Source organism: Belonocnema kinseyi, chromosome 5 (genome assembly GCF_010883055.1).
Source record: "Belonocnema kinseyi isolate 2016_QV_RU_SX_M_011 chromosome 5, B_treatae_v1, whole genome shotgun sequence".
Lineage (NCBI taxonomy): Eukaryota > Metazoa > Arthropoda > Insecta > Hymenoptera > Cynipidae > Belonocnema > Belonocnema kinseyi.
The window spans coordinates 51,604,614-51,629,832 of record NC_046661.1 but is presented as its reverse complement, the minus strand read 5'-3'; the positions used below and the strand labels follow the sequence as shown (position 1 = coordinate 51,629,832).

The following is a 25,219-nucleotide window of genomic DNA, read 5'->3' as shown; positions in this document are numbered from 1 at the left end:
GAGAAAATTCGGAAAATTCCGATCGCAACGCCATCTGGAGTTTCAATATACATAAAATTCATAAAATTGATAAAATTAAATACGAAACTCTGTGTTTTATAGAACATTAAATACTGGACGTTTTTGATATTAGGACAAATTTAAAGAATAAATAACTTTTAAAATAATGTAATCACCAAAAACTGTTTTGTACGTTTTATTTTTGAAGTTGTATAAATGTCAAGTTCGAAAATTCGCGCTAAGGTTTGCCATGGTAAGAAAATGTTTCAGATTCGGATAGATTCGGTACGGACGGCCTAACGGCCTTCGGCTTTCATATTCATCATCGAGTTCGAGCTACCTAACCTCAAAATCTCAAATAGTTGCTTAACGTTAAAAACAGTGGCCGTGAATTTGGCTTTTTCCGTACAAAGGATAATAAAATGAAAGCGATGGCACATCATTACGTCGTAACTGCTCACAAACCCACCGCTGTTACCGCTTGTGTGACAGGTACAGTAAAAAAACTATCTTTATTCCCGCATTTCTCATTTTTCTAAATTTCTCGAATTCCGATTTTTCCGATAGGGTTATGTTTAGATCGTAAACAAATGGTCCCAAGGACACTAATTTTCTTTGTCAGCGATATACTCGTTATTAAGAACCTTTTTTTAGAATTCCAATTCTCTTTTTCATCCAAAATTTTTTATTTTGGGATTGTTACCTTACCGGCTTTTTCCTTCGTTCATCGAATATCTGAAAGCTTTGGAAACTCTCAAAATATGCGTCATTTCCAGACAAATTTGATTGCGAATTTACGCAATGTATTTTCTTTATTTTTCAATCTGTACGCGCGCGATTGTTGCTTTTTTCCACTTGTAATTCTGAAATTAAAATATAAAATTAATACAACATTTTTGTATTTCATGGTCAAAAATGCAAGAAAAGAGAAACAAGAACAATAATTTTTATTATTAATGAAAATTAGTGTTTTATATTCAGAAGTAGTATATGTATAATATTTTTGTACATTTGATACATTATAGACAATCAAAACGTTGCATTTTTGTTGAAAAATACTATTTTTAGATGAAAAACAATAACATAACCTAAAGTTGTTCAAAATTGTATGTTTAACTTTTGAAATCAAATTATCTTTGTTTGAAATAATTGTATTCCAGTGAAAAAAGTTAGCATTTACTATTATAGTTCAAATATTCTTTTAAACCTACTTTTTTCAAAGTAACTGACTCCAGTGCAAAATGTTATCATTCCCTAAAATTGTTCAAAAATTGTAAATCTTCTTTGTAATCCACCGGATCTACCGATTTTCGTTAAAAAATGAGAGTATAACATAAAGCAGATTTCCGATATGAGGCTAATATAGCATAATATTGTTGAAAGATTTGTGAATATTCAATTAAATATAATTTTTTTTTATTAAAAATACAAATTTCTTTTGTAAAACGATAGCACAAAATAATCTAAATCTTATTAAAATTATAATTATTTTTGTTTGACAATAACAATTTCGAATGTAAAATGCCAACCTTAGATAACTTTGTTAAAACATTGATACATCTTCCATAAGTTCTAATGATTTTTTTTTTTTATAAAAATGTCAATTTTCGGCGAAAAACACAAACGTTTAGTAACAGGAAATTGTTCAGAATTTAAAACCTTTTTCGAAATCTAATCATTTTTGTTTAAAAGAACCATTTTTTGAGTAAAACGCTAACGTAATCGAAGATTGTTAAATAATGATGAACCTTTAAAATCTAATTTTTGTTTAAAAGTATCAACTTCCGGTCCAGAAAAAACTCTAACACAACTCAAAATTGTTAACTGTTAAAACATTATGAATTTTCTTTAAATTCTAAAGATTTTTTAATACAAATTTTAATTTTCGACAAAAAACACTAACCTATAATAACAGAAAATTCTTCAGAATTTCAAATCATTTTCGTCTTCTAAACTTTTTTGTTTAAAATAACTAATTTCATGTCAAAAACGTTAGCATAGCCTGGAACTCATGACAAAGGGCAAAATCTTTTTCGCATTGTAAAGATTTTTGTTTTAAAACACCAATTTTTTTGTGTAAAACACTATCGTGACCGAAAATTATTAAAAATCCGAAAAACTGAAATGTTAAAAAAACTGGTAATCTTTCAAATCTATTTTTTTTTTTTAATTAAAATTACCCATTTCCGATGCTGACATAACCTGAAATTGTCGAAGATTGGGAACCTTGATTATGATTTTTGTTTAAAAATTCTATCTTTAGGTGAAAAAAGCAGATACAACCCACAATTAAAAAAAAAATTTCCTTCGAAGCTTTATGATTTTATATTAAAATTCTTTTTTTGTTTTTTAACTAATTCTAGCATAATGTTTTCTATGATTTTTTTTTAATAATCCTGCATGAAGTAAAAAGATAAGAGTTCTCATCTTTTTGAATAATTTTGAATCTTTATGATAGAAGGCGAAGAGCAAATGTATCCCATTTTATTACTTTGTCAATCCAAATTCACGTTTATCTTTTTCAATCCTATCCTATCTGTTTCGTCCTATCCTTTATCTATTCATGTCAATCTTTTCCTGTCTTTGTTAATCTGAATTTCCCTCTTTTACAATATCCTCTTCTCTACCTCATTCTATACTACATCTATAAAATACTACCTTCTTCTATTTCTTTGTCGATATACATTTATGCCCATATTTTTTCAATTCTCTCTTCTCCAAAGATTAAAAATGATAGACATGAGGGGATGGAAAAAGAGGGAACTATTGCCTCTCCCTCAATGGGTCTCTTTGCATCCAATAAAGTTATATTTGCTATCTTCAATCTCAACAATTTTCTATCTCTTTCTCTACCTTTCGTGACCGAGGATTCTTATCTTTTGCCATTCTTTAGTTTAGTATATGTATCTATTACCGAGGATCCTTATCGCGATTGAGTACGATTATTATTTTCTATCCTTCAAAAGTTGGGAATCCATCGAAAAGTTAGATACTTTAATTAGCAAATTAATTCGACCGTTTTGCCAATTATATATCTTGGCAAAACGGTTTACTGGCTGCTATCTGGCGGCAAAACCTTTAAGTTGACGTGTATAGATAAAGGATAGGATGAGATAGATACGAGAGAATTGAAAAAGATAGACTTAAATTTATATTGACAAAGAGATCGAAAAAGATAGTCGTAGATATATGTAATATAGACTGAGATAGATACGTGGAGATTAAAAAAGATTTACGGGATTTTCGATGAACAGAGATAGAAAGAGATTGATATGGATAGATAGAGGGCTAGGGTGAAATAGGAAAGAAGGGCTTGAAAAAAAATAGACGTTGATAAGTGCAGGATACGCTGAGATAGAGAAGAAGAGATTAAAAATGATTGACGGGAATTTCGATTGACAGAGAGATAGGAAAATATTGACATGGATATACAAAGGATAGGACGAGATGTACAATAGTACAAGATATAGTGACTTAGATTGACAAGCTATAAAACGTGCGAATTTTGAAATGCAGACATTGCCCTCGTATAATTTTTATGTCCCGTCTTTATCGCGGTTTTCTCCCGATGCAAGTTCGTCCTGGCTTTTCCCCGGTTGTCCCGGGTGGGTGGCTAATCTGGAATAGTTTCATTGCGTTTTAAAAATATCCCAATATAAGCAATCAATTTCTTCGTAAATTTATGTATGTTCAATCGAACAATGTCATGACGATCATTTGTAAATCTTGTTGAAATCGACTAAAAATCACGATTAAAACTTACGGATCTTAAAAAATAAAAATTCATCATTTTGAAAATGATCCAACTTTTTGAATGTCAGACTGATAAACAAATTTAATTGGGATCATTTCGAAATATATTTGATATCTTGTAAAAATATTGGTTAGAATTTCTTAATCTATCAGAAAAATAGTTCCATCATTCAAGCAATTTCATTATACTCTCATTAATGAGAATTTAAAAATCTAACTTTTTTATTTGAAAAAAAGTTGTAAGAATCACCGATTTGAATAAAAGAACCCAGCTAATTGAATTATTTTTATTAAGCCGTTAAGCACTTGAATTATTGTCTGCTCTCAGGTAATTTCACATCCTCCACGGACTTGAACTTGATCCTAGCGAAGAATATGCGTCTCGAGATTTATCTCGTCACACCTGAAGGATTGAGGCCACTGAAAGAAGTCGGAATTTACGGGAAAATCGCCGTCATTAAATTTTTCAGACCACCGGTTCGTATAATCTCCCATTTCATTGATTGTCTTCTGTTTTTTACATATTCGCCAAAATTGTCTTTAAACATTACGAATCTTTTAAAACTAAGGACTGTTCAGCAGTCCCAAAAGGAAAACCCTAACAAAACAAACATCAAAATTAATTCCAGCACGAGAAAAAAGATCTGCTTTTCCTCCTCACGACGCGCTACAACGCAATGATCCTCGAGTGTATCGGCGAAGGTGAGGACATCGAAATAATAACAAAAGCACATGGAAACGTAGCTGACAGAATTGGCAAAGCTTCCGAAACTGGCATAAAAGCCGTAATCGATCCAAAAGCGCGTGTGATTGGTTTGCGGCTCTACGATGGCCTCTTCAAGATCATTCCGTTGGATAAGGACAATCCGGAGCTTAAAGCCTCCTCCATCCGAATGGATGAGCAGCAAGTGCAGGACATCAACTTCTTGCATGGGTGTGCAAACCCAACGCTGATCCTCATCCACCAAGATATTAACGGCCGGCACGTTAAGACCCACGAAATCTCCCTACGAGACAAGGAGTTCGTCAAGATACCGTGGCGGCAGGACAACGTGGAACGTGAGGCAATGATGGTCATCCCAGTTCCTTCTCCAATCTGCGGAGCAATCATCATTGGCCAAGAGAGTATTCTTTATCACGATGGCTCCACGTACGTGGCTGTAGTTCCTCCAATCATCAAGCAGAGTACCATCACCTGTTACGCAAAAATCGACCAGCAGGGATTGCGTTACCTCCTGGGGGACATGGCGGGTCATTTGTTCATGCTTTTCTTGGAACAGGAAACAAAGTCCGATGGAACAATGGCCGTCAAGGATTTAAAAGTCGAACTTTTGGGAGAAGTTAGCATCCCGGAGTGCATAACTTATTTGGATAACGGAGTTATCTTCATCGGCAGTCGACTCGGGGATTCACAGTTGATTAAACTCATCACGAAAGCTGATGAAAATGGGTCTTATTGTGTACCAATGGAGACTTTTACGAATTTAGCGCCCATTGTCGACATGGCAGTTGTCGATCTCGAAAGACAGGGACAAGGGCAAATGGTAACATGTTCTGGGGCTTTCAAGGAAGGCTCTTTGAGGATCATCAGGAATGGGATTGGGATTCAGGAACACGCAAGCATCGATCTGCCGGGAATCAAGGGTATGTGGGCTTTGAAAGTCAACGGTGGAAATTTTGATAACACGTTAGTTCTCTCCTTCGTTGGGCAAACAAGGGTTTTGATGTTGAACGGGGAAGAAGTGGAGGAGACGGATATCCCTGGTTTCGTGTCTGACGAGCAGACTTTCCACACCGGGAATATCACAAATGATGTGATCATTCAGATTACACCAACTTCTGCGAGGCTTATCTCTAATGAAACAAAGTCTGTTATTTCTGAGTGGGAACCGAACAACAAGAGAACGATAAGCGTTGTTGCCTGTAACGGAACTCAGGTTCTCTGTGCGACGGGTAATGATCTTTTCTATCTGGAGATTCACTCGGGGCAGATTGTCTCCAAGGGTTTTGCTACTTTGCAACATGAAGTCGCGTGTTTAGATCTTTCGCCATTAGATGGCAACGCGGAGGCGCAAATAGCTGCTGTTGGATTGTGGACAGACATTTCTGTGAGGATTTTGACCCTCCCGAGTTTAGAGGAAATCAATAAGGAACTGCTAGGCGGTGAGATTATTCCCAGATCTATCCTGATGACCTGTTTCGAGGGCACCACTTATCTTCTCTGCGCCCTTGGTGACGGAAGCATGTACTACTTCTCGCTTCATAAATCTAGTGGAATGCTCGCTGATAGGAAGAAAGTGACACTGGGAACTCAACCAACTGTTTTAAGGACCTTCAAGAGCCTTTCGACGACGAATGTCTTCGCCTGCTCGGATCGGCCAACAGTTATCTATTCTTCTAATCATAAACTGGTATTTAGTAACGTCAATTTGAAGGAGGTGAATCACATGTGCTCACTGAATGCTGAGTCGTATCCGGATAGTTTGGCGCTTGCTACGGATAGTACGGTTACTATTGGAACTATTGATGAGATTCAGAAGCTACATATCCGCACTGTTCCACTGGGAGAGTCGCCGAGGCGAATTGCTTATCAGGAGAGCACTCAGACTTTCGGCGTCGTTACGATGCGAGTCGATTTACAGGTGAGTTTAAGGATCCCTTTAAAAAATATGATTCCATTCAATTCGATTCAATACAATTCGGATTGTAAGCTTTCAATGCGACATCTTGGTAAAAGCTAATTCGATGTTTCCGTTCAATTGCTTCCAATTTTATTTTATTTATGGTAGTTTTGAATTATCAATCAATCGTATTTTTTTGCAAATTTCTCGTTTAACTTAATTACATTTAAATAAACTAATGAATTCACCTGAATATCTATACTATTTTACGAATAGCTACAGTTGTGCACTTTAGGAGATATATTAAAGATAAAATTCTAAAAGAGCTGATTGAAATTTGAAATTTCAAAACCCACTGTTAAGATCAATTGATTTCAATTGCTGAAATTTGTTTATACAATTAGAGAACAAGGAATACTGACATTTATGTTTTTGTGTTTTCTGGCATCATCAATTGCGCGCCATGCACGTATATTTTTTCCATTTAAAGGGGAAAATAATTTTTATTTCGAAATAAACATTTGAAAGAACTACTTATTTTTTAACTTTGGTTTTCAGTTGGTTTTCAGTTTCAACAAAAAAGTTAATTTTCAACCAAAAGAGATGAATTCTCGACAAAAAGTATAAAGCCTTGATATTTCAACTGAAAAAGTTTTTTGTTTTAAAACAAAAAAAGTTGAATTCTTTCACAAAATACTTGAATCCTCAACCAAAGCACATTAATTTCCATCTAAACAGTTGTATTTTTCTAACAGGAAAATGTAATTTCTACCAAAAGAGATGAATTTTCAAACCAAAAAGACGATTTTCGATCAAAAGAGTTGAATTACCAATCAGGAAAGCTTTTTCAGTCAAGAAAGAAAACGGAATTAACTAAATTATACTTTGAGGGAGAAAATAATATTTAATAAAAAATAAAAATGCGAATGACTTTCTTTTGTAAGTTTATTTGTTTTTAAGGCTACATAAATTTTATTCTCCTAAGATTCTGGAGTAAATTTAAAAAGATGTCAAAGATTTTAGATCTGTGGAAAAGTATAAGTTGTTTATTTTACAAGATTGGAGAAATTTAAAATTATTTGTTAAAATTTCGGAAATCTTTTAAAGTTTTAAAATACTTTTAATATCTTTAACATTTTGTAAATTCCGAAATATATTTTAAATTGACACGAAATCGGAAATTTTTTGAAGTTTTTTAAAACGTTTTAAAACATTCTCTCTATATTAATTTTTAAAAACAAAAAATTACTTTAAATTTTACAGGAACCTTCTTTTATTATCTTGAAAAATTTCAAATTTGTTTTCGAAATTTTTAAAGATCTACAGTTTGTTCTAAATTTTTTGAAATCTTCTCAATATAGTTGTTTTCGAATCTTTTAAAAACTTCTACATTTTTTAAATGTCTTTAAAAATAATGTAAAGTTTTTCTGCAAATTTTTTTAATCATGGAAAATTGAAAGCATTGCCGTCAAATCTTCGACATTTTTATACATTTCTTGAAATGTTTGGAAATCTTTTTAAAAAATTTAAAACGTTAATTTTTCATAATAAAAAAATCATTCAGAATTATTTAAAAAAATTTTTATTGATTCTTCGAAATCTTCCAAGAACTGTATTTTGTTTTAAATTTGTTGAATAACTTTTAAGATAAAAATTATTTTTGTATCTCTTAAAAACTCCTAAATAATTCTTTAACTTACTTGGATTTTTTTTCGAAAATTTTGTAATCTTACAAAATTTCAAAATATTATTTTTAAATCTTCTACATTCTTTATAGAAAATTTAGGAAATTTTAAAAAAGATTTTTCACTTTTTTCTTAAAATTCATTTTTCAAAATAATTTGAAATGTTTCCCATGAATCTTAAAAAAATGTTACTATTCTCTTGAAACTGTTAAAAGTTCTTAAAAATCCTCTAAATTTTTGTTTGATATCTTCAAAAATATACAGTTGTTTAAATCTTAATATTTCCATTATTTTCGAAACTTTTGCAAACTCCTAGTATTTCTCTATATCTTTTGAAACAATTCAGTGTTCGTCAGATTTTTTAAATCCTACGAAATAAAAAACTTTGTGTTTTCCTTTCTTTTCTAATTAGGAAAGCTCTGGTGTAAGTGTAGTGAGGCCTTCAGCCTCCACCCAAGCAACGTCAACATCAAGCAGCAGTCACGTAGCTCCTCACAACAAACCGGGATACACGGCCAGCGAGATTGGCCAAGAAATCGAAGTTCACAACCTTCTCGTTATTGATCAACACACCTTTGAAGTTCTTCACTCACATACTCTGATGCCTTCTGAATACGCGATGTCTTTAATCTCCACAAAATTGGGCGAAGATCTCACCTCGTACTTCGTAGTCGGAACGGCGTTCGTTAATCCTGATGAAACAGAACCCAAAATGGGCAGGTAAAGGGACTCTTAAGTGCAATTTTCTTTTTTTAAATTTCTTTTAAATAAATATTACAAAAAATAATTGTGGCAGTGGTGCTGTGCCCGCTGGCTATGCAGTTTATTTTGTTTTAGTTTATTTTAATTTCATATTATTTCTATTTATTTTTATTTTATTTATTGATGAGTGACCATTTGCGACGTATGACCATGTTGTGTATTTGTGGCGTTTCAACTAGTATTGAGCGGGAGGTTTAATGCCGATAATGATTGTGTGCATTCGATGAATAGGGTCAAATGTCTGTCTTCAAACGAAAACCCGGCTAAACTCGGGAGATGGTTTTTTTTTCAAAGCTCATCTTAGTAAAAGTAATATATTCACAGGTCGAAACCCCGCGAAGTTGAGTTGCCTGACGGTATATGTACTCATGCTGAAGAATCTTAATGAGACTTTTGCAGCGAGGGTGACCCGTATCAAGACTTCTGTTTCACCGGAGTTTTAAAATAAAAGGCATAGTGCAATAGGTGTTAGCTGCAGTGCTATGCGGGACGTAAATGAACCAGCATAACAAGAAAATAATAATCTATAGAGATTTTGATAAAAAACATAAAAAAAGTTTTTTTGAAGGGATTGTCCACTCGAATTTTGAGTGTTCACCATATTTTAAGATTTTAAAGATTTTGCAAAGATTGTAATACAGTCCACCTTCTCAATAATGCCGCTCTACATAGTGCTTATAACCGACTTTCCTAATTAAAAACTAATTCATCTTTCTCAATAATGCCACGCGAAGGTTATACGAATTTTCACTTTCTTTCTGAACGAGGCATTATTGCCAGCGTAGCATTATTGAAGAAGAGCTTCCGAAATTCGTGTGCGTCACGGTCGTATACATAGGCCCGGAGACTCGTGGAAGGGGATGTTCCCTTATTGAAGCTTTCGGTCAATTCAAAAAATTGCTAATAGGGGGTGTAAGAGTAGAGTAGTGGCGGCTTAATTTGAAATTTGAATGTGTTAAAATCAATGTTTTCAACATGTATTTAATAATTTAAATCATATGGATGGATTTGTAAACTTAGTCAACGTAATAAACGTATAGTAAAGCATAAACACGATAAGATTAGAAATAAATTTAATTAAGTTGACTTTCAAAAATATAAAACAATTTCAATAATGAAACGAGATATGTTAATATTTATACTTATGTTTGAATTGAAATGCCAGAAATTCGACGAAAGTAAAAAATCTCGATAGGAACAAAAACTTAATGATGAGCAAAGTAACAATTCTATTTTCCATGGATAGGAGCGGTTGCCACAAACATTCCCTTGATTTTTCGCAAGCATTCTGATTCTTGAATATTGTCCGTTTGGCACAATTTCCTAAACGCAGATGTTTCAAAGGAGCACGATAGATAATTCGATCTTCTTGGTCATATATGATGCACTCACTAATAATATTTCACATACATTTACATGCATTTAATATACACGTGCTGTAGATCGGAAAACAATAACGCAGGGCACACAAGATTCCCATTCTCTTCGGAGTATAGGATCACTGGGCACTTTGAATGTAGATCCTCTTCCTTTAAATTTGTTACTGTTTTATTTTCACTTCGGCACGAAACACGCAAACGGTATTTTTCTACATGTTGCACGTCTGCATTGGACTGCATCAATATTCTTGTTGTGTCAATGTCACTTCGACTTTAAGGCTAGAATACGTGTTTACATTTTCAACTTTTTTATTACTCTACCAGTGCGCCATGTCGCGTTGTGGCAGGATCGTGAAAGTTTTTGGTTTACGTAAGGGAACATCCCCCACCACGAGAGGCAATTATATAAATAAATTTATTTTGCACCTGAAAATTAAATGAGCCCACGGTTTCATAATGACAGGTTTTGTAACAGACCGTTATCTCATAATAATGAAAGTTTTATTTTTTCGTTATTACGGAAATCAGAATGACAATCGTGTCTGAATTTTGAGCTCGCACGGTTCAATATTTTTGTCTTATTTTTTGCATACCTCATCTAAATAACCATATCTTGAAGCAAGCAGAGTCATTTTTTCGATAAAATGTTTATATTTTGTTTAATAATCAAAAAGGGCAGAACAGTAGTAGTAACACGCAGTGTTAGCTGTATATGCATTTTCGGCTGTATATGCATTATAATCTAGATAATAATCTATAATGTAATGATTTTATTAAAAAATCGGCTCTGCGTGCTTCAAGATATGAAAACTTCGATGACGTATGCAAAAAATGAGTAAAAAATATTCTACCGTGCGGCCTACAAATTCAAAACAGAATACTCGTTTTTTTTACAAACTACCACGTTTTGACTGCAAATATTAATCGATTTTCATGAATCTTTTTTTCAATTTATTGTAATTATATAAATTAATTCTGTTAATTAAAATTGAATTAATCAATGATTTCATAATGTCAGTTTTTCTAATTGGCCGATATTTCATAACAATGCCCAGCATTCATTCGTTCCGTGTTATTCATCACTCTGCGGGGAGTTTTCTGAATTGAGTTTGACGAGGATGAGCAGGCTCGCTGTGGACATGCATGTATAGCTCTCAGTGAGTGTCACTGCTATTTTTCTCTATTGTTCTCTACGTTTTTGATTATTACACAAAATATAAACGTTTTATCTAAAAAATTTTTCTGCTTGATTTGAGATATGGTTATTTAGATTAGGTATGCAAAAAACCAGACAAAAATATTCAAACATGCGGCCTCAAAATTCGGACATTCTTGGAAATTGAGAATTGGCTCGGAATATGGGATTTCTTCGACTTTTTCAAAAATAAAAATTGCGAATAATCAACTTCTTTTACATTTTCCGTTCTTCCCTCTAGTTCGTTACACAGTTTCAACATCAATCAAATTGGTACTTTTAAAATTTAAATTCAAATCATCAAAAAATAATAGTATTTTGATTGAGAACAGTATCGTTTGAAATTGAACAATTTTTCATTACGGAAATCCGTATTCACAGTTTTATTATTTCAATTTGTAAGCCTTAATAGGTACATAGGTACACATTTTTAAGTCGAAAACAAAGCCATGATTAAAAAAATTAATAAATTAATATTTCAAAACTGTCTCAAATTTAAAGCCACAATTAGGTATTTTCACTTCAATCAACCGCTAACCTCACGTCTTAGATTGCTGAGGGGGGAAACAAGGGACCAAATGCATGGAATTCAGTTCATTTTTGCCCTATTTTGCTAATATCTTCGTAAAAACTAATTTTTTCTATATAAGTGTATTTGAAAAATAGTTTTTATATTTTAATTGCTATTTAATGAAATAATAATAAAATGATAATAATTATTATTAATTACAAAGATATTACAGAAATAAAGTTTTGTTCCATGCATTTGATCCATTGTTTTTCCCTCAGTTTTAACAAAGTGAAGTTAGTTGATCGTTGAAGTAAAAATACCTAATAGTTGATTAATGTTAAGTTTCAAGTGTTAAAAATTATATTTTCTGAAGTTCTAAGCGTTCAAATAATAAATACTAATAGTTTGAGATGAAAGTTTAAATCAAATAATGGAAACAATATTTTTTTTTAAATTTGCAAGGATTTCAATTTACAAAAAGTGAGAACGTTAAATTTAAAGCCCTGATATCGGATGAGACTTTTATATCATTTATGAAACGATATCGAAATAAAAATAGACTATTTGGTAAACTATTTGGTACTAACTATTTTGGTGCCGGTATCAGAGGTTAAAATCGAATTTATAAAAAAAACTTCGTAAATCGAACGAATAAAGGAAAATAAAATCATCCACGTGGATGGAAAATAATGTTATGAAACTAAAATGAGACAAATCATTAATTGTCATCAAAATTTATAAACGCTACTAAGAAAAGGTGTGGGCTTGGATTGAATTCTATTTAAAAGTCCTTGCACCTTTCGTTTTTCTTCTAAAATCATTTCCGTGATGCAATGCGATTATTTCGAGACTTAAAAGAAAAAAAATCGCTGGAGGAGAGATTGGTTCACGTGTGATCTTAATTTGTTTTTTAATTTGCATGTTCTTACATGTATTTTCGTAAAATTAATTGTAAAGCGGTGTTTTTTCGGCTTAAAATTTATAGTTTGGCATCGAAAAAGTCTCTAAGCATAAAAAATGATTTTGTGCATCTGAGACCCATACAAATTTTTGAAAGTTTGAAAAATCGGAGTTTTTATCAGTTTCTTGAATATTGTTCCACTGCTGAACATGTTAATTTAAATTTGGTAGATAAAAATTTAAGTGCATTTAATTCCCCGTAAAATCGAAAAAAATGGTTGTCCCATATATTTTATGAGAGACAACCTTCAGAAGTTATATTCATTTGATTTATTCTTGCCAACAGGATTCTGCTCTATCAATGGAGCGACGGAAAGTTGAACCAGGTTGCGGAAAAGGAAATTAAGGGCGCTTGTTATTCCCTAGTAGAATTTAATGGGAAGCTCCTGGCGAGCATAAACAGTACTGTAAGATTATTCGAGTGGACAGCCGAGAAAGAATTAAGACTTGAATGCAGTCACTTCAACAATATAATCGCCCTCTTTTTGAAAACAAAAGGTGACTTTGTTCTCGTTGGTGATCTTATGAGATCCCTCACTCTCCTTCAATACAAAACAATGGAGGGCAGCTTTGAGGAAATCGCCAGAGACTACAATCCAAATTGGATGACCGCAATCGAGATTCTCGACGATGATACTTTCCTCGGCGCTGAAAACTGTTTCAATCTCTTCGTCTGCCAAAAAGATAGGTATTTGAGAATCTCAGATTATACCAAGAATTTTATTCTCTCTTAAATAACGCAGTGCTGGGACTCACTCCACTATCGACACTATTTGACACTTTTTTTGAGCGATGCAATTATTTTGCCACTATTTTGGAAAATTCCACTAATGCTACTATTACTAATATACTATTTCTTTACTTTCTCTTTAAGAATAGTACCGAAATATCTACTTTATACTCATCTATTCTTAATTTTCTAAGCTTCGTATTGTAAGACATTTTCGACTTTCTGAAGAAAAATATTTCAAAATTGCACTATTTTAATTTATACTACTTATTGGTTGAATATTTTAAAGATGAAAATGACCGAAATCGAATAATTTTAAATTCTATAATTCTATTATTAAAATTTTGACTTTGCAAGAAGTTAAATTTGCAAACAAACCAAAATATAGTAGGAGAGAGTCGTGCAATACCGGCTATTGAAACCTTTTTATAAATAATGTAGCCGTTATTGTTGGATATAGCAATATCACGGTTTATAAGCTGGTATGTTCAGAAAATTCGCATATACCTGGAAAAACCTGGAAACGTCTGAAATTTTTTACAAGTTGCAATATAAAATTGAATAGCAATTATTCTTAATTTGTAAAAGTAGCTTTATATTACAGTAGTTAATCATTTTGTTGAAAATTAGTTTTTCTTTTGGTTTAAAATTAATTTTTTCATCTAAATTTAACCATCCTATTTTTAGTTGAGAATTCTTTCATTTTGGCTGGCTGTTAATATTCTTGGTTGAAAAGCCATCTTTGTGCTTGAAAGTTCAACCGTTTTTTAGCAATTTTATTTTTCTCCTGACTAAAAAATCTTTCTTAGTTAAAAATTCACCTCATGTTGAAAAGTTGCCTTTTTTGGTTGAATTAAACTGTTTATATTTAAAAATTGAAATCTTTTTTTGGTGAAATATGAACTACAGTATTTTTTGTTCACTCTTTTTTTGAAAAAATGAGTTATTTTGTTGAAAGTTCTTTTTTATTCTTTGGCTAAAAATTGTTGTTTTTTCCTGAACATTTAAATACTGAAAAAAAATTATTGGTTGAAAATTGTTTTTTTTTTTTTTTAACTGAAAACGTAATTATTTCAATTAAATATTCTATCATTTTAGTTAAAAAATGATCTCTTTGGTTGAACTTAATTTTTTTAAACTGAAAATTGAACTATTCAATTGTCGATTAACATTTTATCTTTTTTAGTTGAAAATTCATGTTTTTTTTTTTAATTGGTCTATTTTGATACATAAAAGAAAAATGTATAACGATCAGAGAAAGTTAAAAATTGACGAGGGAAAGTCAGGGTACTTGGAAATTTGCATTTCATAACAATCCTGGTTTGATCTGATATTTTTAATTAAACAAAATTATTACCAATTGGTTCTCCTTATCTGCATTTTTTGCTCTGTAAAGAAATAAATTTTTCGAAATTTCGCGCAACTTATGTGATTAAGAAAGTATTCTATTTGATCTGAGACCTGGGTTATTTGTATTATGAGTTTATTATTTAGAAAAATTTATGCCACTATTTGACAACTATTTTTCAAAATTGATGACACTATAGACACTATTTTTTATCTCTGAAATGAGTTCGAGACCTTGTTTCTTTTTTTATTGCAGTGCGGCAACTTCAGAAGAAGAACGACAGCAAATGCAGGAAGTTGGTCAATTTCATCTAGGAGATATGGTGAACGTATTTAGACACGGTTCGCTTGTTATGCAGCATTTGGGAGAATCAAGTACACCAACGCAGGGTTGCGTTCTTTTTGGAACGATTAGTGGTGCGATTGGACTTGTTACGCAAATTCCCGCTGGCTTTTACGAATTCCTTCGGAACATGGAGGATAGATTGACGTCGGTAATAAAGAGTGTTGGCAAAATCGAACACAGTTTCTGGAGAAGCTTCAATACGGATTTGAAGATCGAACAGTGCGAGGGATTCATAGACGGGGATTTGATTGAAAGCTTCCTTGATCTCAATCATGATAAAATGGCCGAAGTCTCCCTGGGACTAATGGTAATATTCTTTTTATATTTTAAAGCTCATTTTTTTTCTCTTCTTCTACCCTTTCCGTTTTATATAAGGGCCCTCGAAATCTGCTCTTCAACCGATTAATTTTCAGTTCAAATTTCATCGGAAATATTATTCCAGCCACGCATTTTCATTAAAACTATAAAACCAACACGTTCGTAACTGTCAACCAAGTAGGTGAATTTTCAACCGGAAAATATGAAGTCTCAACTACAACAATGTAATACTTGATACTTTAACCAAAAAAAACTTTGAGTTTGACATAAAAAACAGTGTAATTCAACTAAAAAAGTTGAAATTTAAACAGAATCGTTGAATCCTCAACAAAAATAGGTTAATTTTTAATCCAACAGTTGCATTTTTATCCAAAAAATGTTAAATTTCTACCAACAATATTTATTGTCTACCAAGAAAGAATTTTCAACAAAATATATGAATTTTCAACTAATATTTGATATTTAAGTTTATTTCCGTTAATGTAACTAATAAAGATAAATTTTGAACCAGAACTGCAGTAGTTACATTTTCTGTTACAAAAATTAAATTTTAACGTAAAACGCTGGTTTATTAACGAAATAGTTAAATTTCCAACCAAAGAGGGCAATCTCCAGTGAACAGAAATAACAAAGTAGGTCAACTTTCAACCAAGAAAGATGAAGTATTAATCATATGATTGCATTTTTAACCAGAAAGATGAATTTCCGACCAAGGACATTAATTTTCTACCAAAAAGAAGAATTTCCAACAAACTATATGAACTTTTAAGAAAAAAGTTACATTTCCAATTAAAAAAGAATCATTTTCAACCAAAAATAGTATGGTTAAATTTTCAGTCATAAAAATGTAGAGTTGAATTATGTACTAAAATGACGAATCTTCCATTTAAAAATAATTTTTAACCATATAGTTCAACTTTTAACTTAAAAAAAATTTTTTTGAGCAAAAAATGGAATAGTTAAATTTTCAGTTAAAAAGATTAAATTTCAACTAAAAAATAAAGAAAATAGTAAATATTCCAATCAAGGTGGTGAATCTCAAAAATAAAATGAACAAAGTATTCCAACTTTCAACCAGGTAGTTTAAATTTCAATCAAATAGTTGAATTTCTAATCAGAAAGATGACTTTCCCACCAGGAATATTAACTTTCTACCAAAAGAGACGAATTTTTAACAAAAATAGATAAATTTTGACCCACATAATTAAATGTTCACATAAAAAATATCAATTTTTAACTAAAAATGACATGATTAAATTTTCAATAAAATAAAATTAATTGACTACCAAAAAAAAAAAAGAAAAATAGTTAAATTTTGAACTAAAGTGATGAATATTCAATTTGAAAAATGAATGATTAACAATGCAGTTTAATTTTTAACTGAACAAAATAATTTTTAAGATAAAAATGATATAGTAACATTTTTCGTTTAAAATTAATTTTCAATACAATAGTTCAAATTTTAACAAAATATACAAATTTTCAACTAAAATCGTGAATCTACTTTCAGTTACGTTTTAGAATTTTAAAACAATAAATATTTTAATTTTAGATCAAAAAGACCATTTTTCTACGAAACAAATGAATTTTCAACAAAAAAGTTGAAATTCAATCAAATTTATATTTATTTTTAATCAGAAAATATAAATTTTTTCAAAATGGTTTAATTTTCAATCTATAAAGAGATTATTTCAAGAAACTGTTGAATTTTCTACCAAAAATATTAACTCGAGAAGACGAATTTTAAAATAAATAGTTGAATTCTCGACCAAAATAGATTAATTCTTAACTAAAAAATTGCTTTTTTAACTAAAAAAGGTGAAACTTCTACCAAAAGGGATAAGTTTTCAAACCAAAAAGACAGACAAGGACCAATTTTGATAATTGATGGAAATAGCTATCTTAACTTCAGAATTAATATATAATATGCTTATACAGTATATATTAGACTATAAAAACGTTGCATTTTTGTTCGAAAATAGCAGTGTCCGACGAAAAACACTAATAAAACAAAAAACTGTTAAAGGTTATAAATCACAAAAAGTAGGTCTGACTTTTTCATTGAATTGCATTAAGGGCATGTGATGCTTAGAAAATTGTCGATTTTACCAGTTTCAGGTTCCCCCGGCTTTTTTCCTAGAATAATAAATATTTTGTCTTAAAAATTTGGGAAATGATAGCGAACATGCTAACGGACGTCCCCACACACTTTTTTTGTGGGTTAATTCAAAACAGTTTTAATTTTCTTAGCGCTTAGGAAATAGTATCGATTTTTCAGTGTTAGATTCTCCGGCTTTTTTCCTATAATAAGAAATATTTTTCCTTCAAAATCTGGGAAATGATAGCGAACATGCTAACGGACGTCCCCACACACTTTTTTTTATCAAAAATTTTTTGATATTGCTAACAACGTGCGTGTATTTTTCGAGGTTATGTGTGTTACAATTCATCCGAGCGTTACTTCCAAACTACACAATATTTTTGGCAGAAAAATTTGGACTTACAAATAAACATAGTAACTAATCTCCCGAAACTAACCTTGTTTGCAGGCAATAAAAAAAAATTTTTTTCATAAATATTTTCCAGATTATCGGAAAGGCAGAGATGAAAAACGACGTAACCTCAAAATAATGCATATGCATAAAATTTGTATTTAGCACAATAAATTTTTTTGTTATTATCGATCAAAAAAGAGTCTTGGGACGTCCGTTATGATATTTTATAGCATCTCCGAATTCAGTTTTTAAAAATTTTCATTTTTGTGGAAAAAAGCCGGGGAAACTGAAGTATCACATGCCCTTAAGAAAAAGCAAAAATAATTAAAAACTTGATGCTGTTTGCGAAATAACAAAAAAAAAATAAGAGTAACTATTACTAATTACAAAAAAGAAAAAGTCATGAAAATATTTAGTTTAATATGAATAAAATTTAATTTTGAGATACATTTTGAAAGCAGTTCTAACTTCATATTTCTATTATTTATGTTGCTGATATTATTGATTTTATTATTTGTTCTAGTTAAACAAATTATGTATTGTTAAAATTATTAATGTAGCTAATGAAAAAATTAATAATATTTAAGACCTCAATGACAAAAGTATTTAAAACATATACATGATCAGAAGAATTATTAAAAAATATATCACGTATATCCAATGTAAATAAAATAATAATTAAAATATTTAAGACTACAACTTAAGTTGCAAACTAAAGAATCTTTGTACCTTTAAAATCTTAACATTTTCAAATTTTGAAGGAAATATTTTTTTTAAATAATGGTAATTGTAATGAAAATTTTTGGGGGAATAATTTGGTAAAAAGTCAATTACAAGACTGATAAATGAGAAAATGGATTTTTTTCACTGCATTCAACTCCTAATAATTTTATCACAAAATTTTAATTTAAAGGAGATTTTCAATTAAATATTTAATTATATTATTGCAAACCTCATTTTTAAAATAAACAGACTATAAGCTATTAAGCTCTATAAACAAACGTACTGTCCTCATAACGCACAGTTGGAGGAAATAAACTTGTTTCATTCAAAACTGTCCAGAGCCTTCAATTTTCTTGTGTTTTTTGGATATTTTGTTTCAAATTAAAGATCATTCAATTCTATAGATCTTGACTCTCCGAACTTTTGTCTCCTCTATTTTTTATTAATAATTTTTCCACTCAAAGTATGAAAAACTAAAATTTTGTACATAAGAATTTTTTACGCTTTAATAACTGATCAGGAAAACTTTATATTGTCTTAAATGAATGTTTAGGGACTCATAGGGTACTGTGATAAACAATTTTGGTGGCAAAATATTATAATGTGAGATTTTTCAAATTATAGTTTCCTTCGTGGGCCAGAGCGACTTCAGGTATTCCTTAAAATAATAATTATTTAATAATATTGAATAAAATATAACAATTCAAATTTTTGTAAACAAATTAGATAAACAAATTTAAAATTTTGGCCCTTTCGCATAGAAATTTTTTTTGCACTGGAAATATTTTAAGCTAATAACTGCTAGTCACAAAAATGTTAGAAAAAGTTAACAATGACCACTGCTATTAACATTTCTTGTGACAAAATATTTAAACTTAAGGTTTTATCAAATTAAAATTTTCTTTGATCGGCAAGTCGGTGGGTTATTGTCAAAAAGAGATTGAAAACCCGACTTTTTTCAAGTGAAACCGCCAACATTTGGAAATTGTTTATAAACATGTAAGTTGTTATATTCTACTAAATGTGATCAAAGATACATTTTTTTAGATATATCGGTAGCCATTGTAGCGATTAAAGAAAATACAATTTTTGATAAAACCTTACATTTGGATATTTTGTCACAAGAATTGTTTATGACAATAGTTATTGTTCATTTCTCAAATAATTTTGCGACTAGCAGTCATTCGTCCAACAGCTTAAAACATTTCCAATGCAAAAAAAGATGCCTATGCGAAAGGACCAAAATTTTGAATTTGTTTATCTACTTTGTTCACAAAAATTAAAATTGTTATATTTTATCAAATATTATTAAATATTTATTAGTTTAAGGAATACCTGAAGTCGTTCTGGCGATTGAAGGAAATTATAATTTGAAAAATCTCAAATTCTAATATTTTGCCACAAGAATTGTTTATAACAATAGTTATTATAAACTTTTAAATTATTGTTGTTATTAAATGCCATTCCTACATTAATGTTGAGCACTTTTAGCAAAAAAATTTATCGATCATACGACTATTTGTCAGTTTGTTTATCAAATATGTTTATAACAAATAAATGAAATAATAAACAAATTATGTTTATTTTATGAATCCCTAAACATTCATTCAAGACAATATAAAGTTTTTTTAATCAGTTATTAAAGCGCAAAAAATTGTTATATACAAAATCTCAGTTTTTCCATACTTTGAGTGAAAAATTATTAATAAACAAATAGAGGACACAAAAGTTCGAAGCGTCAAGCTGAACGGAAAAAGTGAATTTCCTCAACTATGTGTCATGAGTGCGGTACGTTTGTTTATAGAGTTTAATAGTTTAGAGTCTGTTCATTTTAGAAATGAGGTTTTCTATAATATAATTAACTATTTAATTCAAAATCTCCTTTAAATTAAAATTTTGTAATGAAATTATTAGGGGTTGAATGCAGCGAGAAAAAATTTTTCAAGATTAAGCAACAAATAAATTATTTAACTGTATAAATAGTATATATGAAGTTCGGTTCAATTTAAATAAATATATACATTATATTAAATAATGTTAAATCTATTTTCTCATTTTTCAGTCTTGTCTATGACTGTTTACCAAATTATTCCCTTAAACATTTTAATTACAATTACCATTACTTTTTAAAAATATGTCCTTCAAAACTTGAAAATGTTAAGATTTTAAAGGTACAAAGAGTCTTTATTTTGCAACTTAAGTTGTAGTCTTACATAATTTAATTATTATTGTATTTTTATTGGATATAAGTTATATCTTTTTTATTAATTCTTCTGATCATGTATGTTTTAAATATTTTTGTCATTGAGGTCTTAAATATTATTAATTATTTCATTATATACATCAATAATTTTAACAATAAACTATTTTTTTAACTAGAATAAATTTTAAAATCAAACCTATATCAGGAAAATAAATCATAGAAATGTGAAGTTCGAATTGCTTTCAAAATGTATCTCAAAATTAAATTTTATTTACATTAAACTACTTATTTTCTTGACCTTTTCTTTTTTAAAATAATTAGTAATAGTTACTCTTATTTTTTCATATATTTTTTTTGTTATTTGCAAACCGCACTGTTCAAAAGTTGAAAATACTAGTTTTTTGTGTAAAGCGCTAAACGTGACCTAAAAATTTTTAATATTATGAATATTTAAAATATATTTTTGTCCAAAGATGTCATTTTCTAGTAAAAAGGCTAACAAAATGTAAATAATTGTTGAAAAATTTGTATTCCTTAAAATATAATTTTTAGAATAAAAATACTAATTTGCAATGTAAAACGCTAACATATAACTTGTCTAACGTTTTTAATATCTAGATTTAATTTTGTAACTTTTTAATTTAAGTTATAATAAATCTTCAAGCAATGCAAACCAATCAAGTTTTCAACAGCAATGGTCGCGAGATTTTCAAGACATTTCGTTACACCACTTTTTTAGATAGGGTAAGTGGTAAAATAAAAATGCTTTATTCCATGAATTATTTAAATTTACAGATTGACGATGGCAGTGGAATGAAAAAAGAAGCGACTGTAGATGACTTGGTGAAAATTGTCGAGGATCTAACTAGGATACATTGAACGTAAAAACTGGGAAGTGTTTTGTGAATTAAGACTTTTTCAGCGACCCAGAATGCACTTCAGCGTTCTATGTTTCTCGTACTTTAGAACTGATTTGTATAAACGTGTTACTTTTTCTACGAGTAGCAACGCAGAGATTCTGAAGTGCTTTGCTGTTCTTCGGTAATTTAACGATCCTCTGAATTCGTCACAAACGATAGATTGCGTTTTGTGCAAGACACTGCCATAACGGTGTCTTAATATCTTCTAAAAAAAATGTACAGGATGTAAATTATACCATTTTAAAAGAACGGAAGTTTTTTTAGTACTAAGTAAGGGTTTTTTTCTGAATTAAATATAGAGTTTTGTATTGATATATCTTTTCTTGATCTGGCTTTATTATTCTAAAAGAAGTATTTTAAAACAATTGAATTGACTGTCTTCGCAGTATGTTTCTCACAGTTTTTGTAATATAATTTTTTTTATAAACCAATAACAATAATTTTAGTGATAGTGTAAGGCTCTATAACGGTCAGTGATTGAAGGAAAAACCTGTATTAGATTTTTTGTTTTGAATTTATTTTCATTGATAATTTGTTTTTTTGTTGTAAAATCCATTTTCGTAGGTCTTCGATTCCTTGACCAGTGACGCTACTCGTTTCTATTATGGTAATATTTTGTCGGGTTTCTCTTTTTAAGCGAGCAAAATGGAGAACCAGAAGGGCTTCGTTTCTCATTTGACGATAGGAGAGATCCATTTTTGATAAAACGAGGACGAAGGAAGCATTGGCTAGTTTTGGATTAACTAGTAAGGAATATAGTAAAATTCCTACTGCGCTTATTTGGCAGAGATTACTTGCATCCATTACATAAATAACTTTTTGTACCTAAAAAAGAAATTATTTTAAATTTTTTTCTAACTTAAAATCACAAGTTTTCCCAAATTAAAAAAAAAACAACATACTGAGACACTATTTTTTGTTTATATTAAAATAGAAAGATTGGTAACAATCATACATCAGCCAGTGATTTCTTTTCGTTAGCATCAAAAAATTTAATATCTTATGATATTTATAGATATTATTTTAAACATAAAGTAACTTGCGCACCCCTTCCAAATAATGTTTCCATAAAGGAGCCATGTTTCCACCAATTTCTCTGACAATAATTCCTGATTGCCCTTGTTCGTTTTTCACCAGAAAAAAATTCAGTCCGTTGGTAGAAATTGTTTGAGTTGCGTCATCAATCGCATCTCCTTGCAGACGTTTCATTAAAAGAGTTTTGCCAGATTTTACTGGACCCAAACAAAGACACATTTTTAGAAAAAATCTCTGCCTTTAGAAAATAACTTTTTTTTCTAGAAAAAATAAACACTCTTGAATACGGATAAATAATGAAGGGTAGAAACTGTACCACTTTATTCGACTGTATTTCGCAGCAAACAAGGAAATCTCCATGGCGACAGTTTGTGAGAAAGTCCAATAATATATCGTTACTATTATTATGATATTTTTCCAAAAAGCATTTTATAATCAACCAAAATTTTTCTTATTTTTTCGAAAATTTAGATGAGTGAAAAAATGGATATATTTTAATTGTTGTTATACTTGTCGATTCTTTGTTTGTTGGGATTAAGTGAACATTTTTATTTTAAGGGAATTTATATAAAATGTATCTATTATTATTTATTTTATTTTTTGATTCATTGTTCCTGAAACTTACATTGTCAATAAGAACGATTATTTACCATATCGAATAAACAATAGATTAGAAATAAAATTTAATTGATACCTTTTTTTTAGATTTATTTGACCAGATGGCTTGATCGCAAAATCAGGACATAATCCCACCCCCTCAACTCTTAATTTCACCCATTTCCAACATAATTTAACATGAGGCGCGTTTTTTAAAAAACAGGGTTGCTGCGAAATACCAATTTCAACCAAAAAGGTACATTTTCAGCTTAGAAGATTAATTTTCTACTCAAAAAGTTACATTTCCAACAGAATAGTTAAATTTTTAACCAATGAAACTGTGGTCCGTATCGAGAAACTCGTCCAGAGAGGGGCTGTATTTGGTAACCATGAACTCCTGACTTCTCGCTTGTCGACAGTCACCTCTCTATTTCTGACATATAAGATAGAAAGAGAATGTTACAGTCGATCCTTTTCAAAACAATCGTACATTTACGTTTAATTTCACATGATAAGAAGAGAAATCCGATCACCTAGAACCGATCGCTAACCCCGTTTTTTCAGATTCGTCGACAAAAAGTATCGAGGAAACTAGAGTTGAAACCACTTCCAGCGAGACATTTGTTCTTTATTATTAAAGGAAGATTTCTGGAAATTTTCAGATCGATTCATTGAAAATGGTGCAAATATCCATTTTACAAGAAAGCATGCCTTGCCGCCAAAGATAGCTCCGCGATCACTCAGCACCATCGGGCAGAATGCTAGCCAGTGCTAGTCGTTGGCGACGTGGCCTGCTTCAAAGAAAGGAGAGATATCAATTATCAGACTGAAGAGGTAATAGTTTTTAATTGTAAAAATATGAATTTCATACTATATGAGGAAAAACACTTGTTAACTTTTGTAAAAGTTAAAATAAACCACTGAAAGTGGATTTTACTTAATTTAGATTATTTAAAATATATATGTTTTTTCTAAATAAAATAACAATATGATAATTAAAGAACTTCCTTATTGAAAATAAGCGGAACATAAAATTTGAAGGTTACTAAGAAGTGCCCATACCCAAAGTACCTAGAATAATTTAGTCACAAAGGTTTGCAATGTACCAGTTTTAAAAATGAAGAGACTCGAGGCATTTTTAAAATTAAAAGACTTTTTAATTAGGTATTGCCAGTTGTATGAATATATACATATTTTGAAATCTTCCATACTTATTTTCAGCTGCATTAAATCTTCTTAAATCTTCTTCTTTTTAAATCTTCTATTAAAATAAAACCGAGCATTCAAATTACCGCCATTTGGAGATTTTTCTACTGACGGTTCCCCAGTGGACACAAAGTTTGGCGACGTCTTCACGACATCGTTACGACATTCTATGTCCATGTCGTTAAGGTGTCTTTACGATATCGTAAATAAGTCGTATGATCTGAGATATCTTTACGATATCGCAAAGACACCGAAACGACATGGACATAGGATGCCGTAAAGACGTCGCCAAATTTTGTGCCCACTGCGTCTATTTTCACAACTGATGACTTTTGCGCAAGTCTGCAACTTTCGACTAACTAGTTTAATTATCAACAAAAAATTTAATAGTTGATATATTTCAACCGAAAATTGAAATTTTAACAAAAAAAAA

At 30.4% G+C, this 25,219-nt stretch overlaps 2 protein-coding genes across 2 annotated transcripts; one reads left to right on the top strand and one right to left on the bottom strand.

Moving 5' to 3' along the window:
• Positions 1-321: 321 nt before the first annotated feature.
• On the top strand, positions 322-22,262 carry LOC117172494 (DNA damage-binding protein 1). Its single transcript, XM_033360492.1, has 7 exons — positions 322-492; positions 4,082-4,230; positions 4,383-6,395; positions 8,472-8,779; positions 13,153-13,554; positions 15,200-15,596; positions 21,824-22,262. The coding sequence occupies exons 1-7, from the start codon at positions 423-425 to the stop codon at positions 21,905-21,907; spliced, it is 3,423 nt and encodes a 1,140-aa protein (XP_033216383.1). The 5' UTR covers positions 322-422; the 3' UTR covers positions 21,908-22,262.
• A 73-nt stretch (positions 22,263-22,335) lies between these two features.
• LOC117172496 (ADP-ribosylation factor-like protein 16) lies at positions 22,336-23,301 on the bottom strand. Its single transcript, XM_033360493.1, has 2 exons — positions 22,996-23,301; positions 22,336-22,773 (listed from the first exon to the last, which is right to left on the bottom strand). The coding sequence occupies exons 1-2, from the start codon at positions 23,200-23,202 to the stop codon at positions 22,444-22,446; spliced, it is 537 nt and encodes a 178-aa protein (XP_033216384.1). The 5' UTR covers positions 23,203-23,301; the 3' UTR covers positions 22,336-22,443.
• Between the last annotated feature and the right edge of the window lie 1,918 nt (positions 23,302-25,219).

Bases quoted from the DNA above. Each gene is read 5' to 3' on its own strand.
- LOC117172494 (XM_033360492.1), top strand. From the start codon at position 423: ATGAAAGCGATGGCACATCATTACGTCGTAACTGCTCACAAACCCACC. The intron at 6,396-8,471 runs GTGAGTTTAAGG...TTTTCTAATTAG, and splicing joins CGATGCGAGTCGATTTACAG to GAAAGCTCTGGTGTAAGTGT. The intron at 15,597-21,823 runs GTAATATTCTTT...TTAAATTTACAG, and splicing joins AAGTCTCCCTGGGACTAATG to ATTGACGATGGCAGTGGAAT.
- LOC117172496 (XM_033360493.1), bottom strand. From the start codon at position 23,202: ATGTGTCTTTGTTTGGGTCCAGTAAAATCTGGCAAAACTCTTTTAATG. The intron at 22,774-22,995 runs GTGCGCAAGTTA...TTTCTTTTTTAG, and splicing joins GGAAACATTATTTGGAAGGG to GTACAAAAAGTTATTTATGT.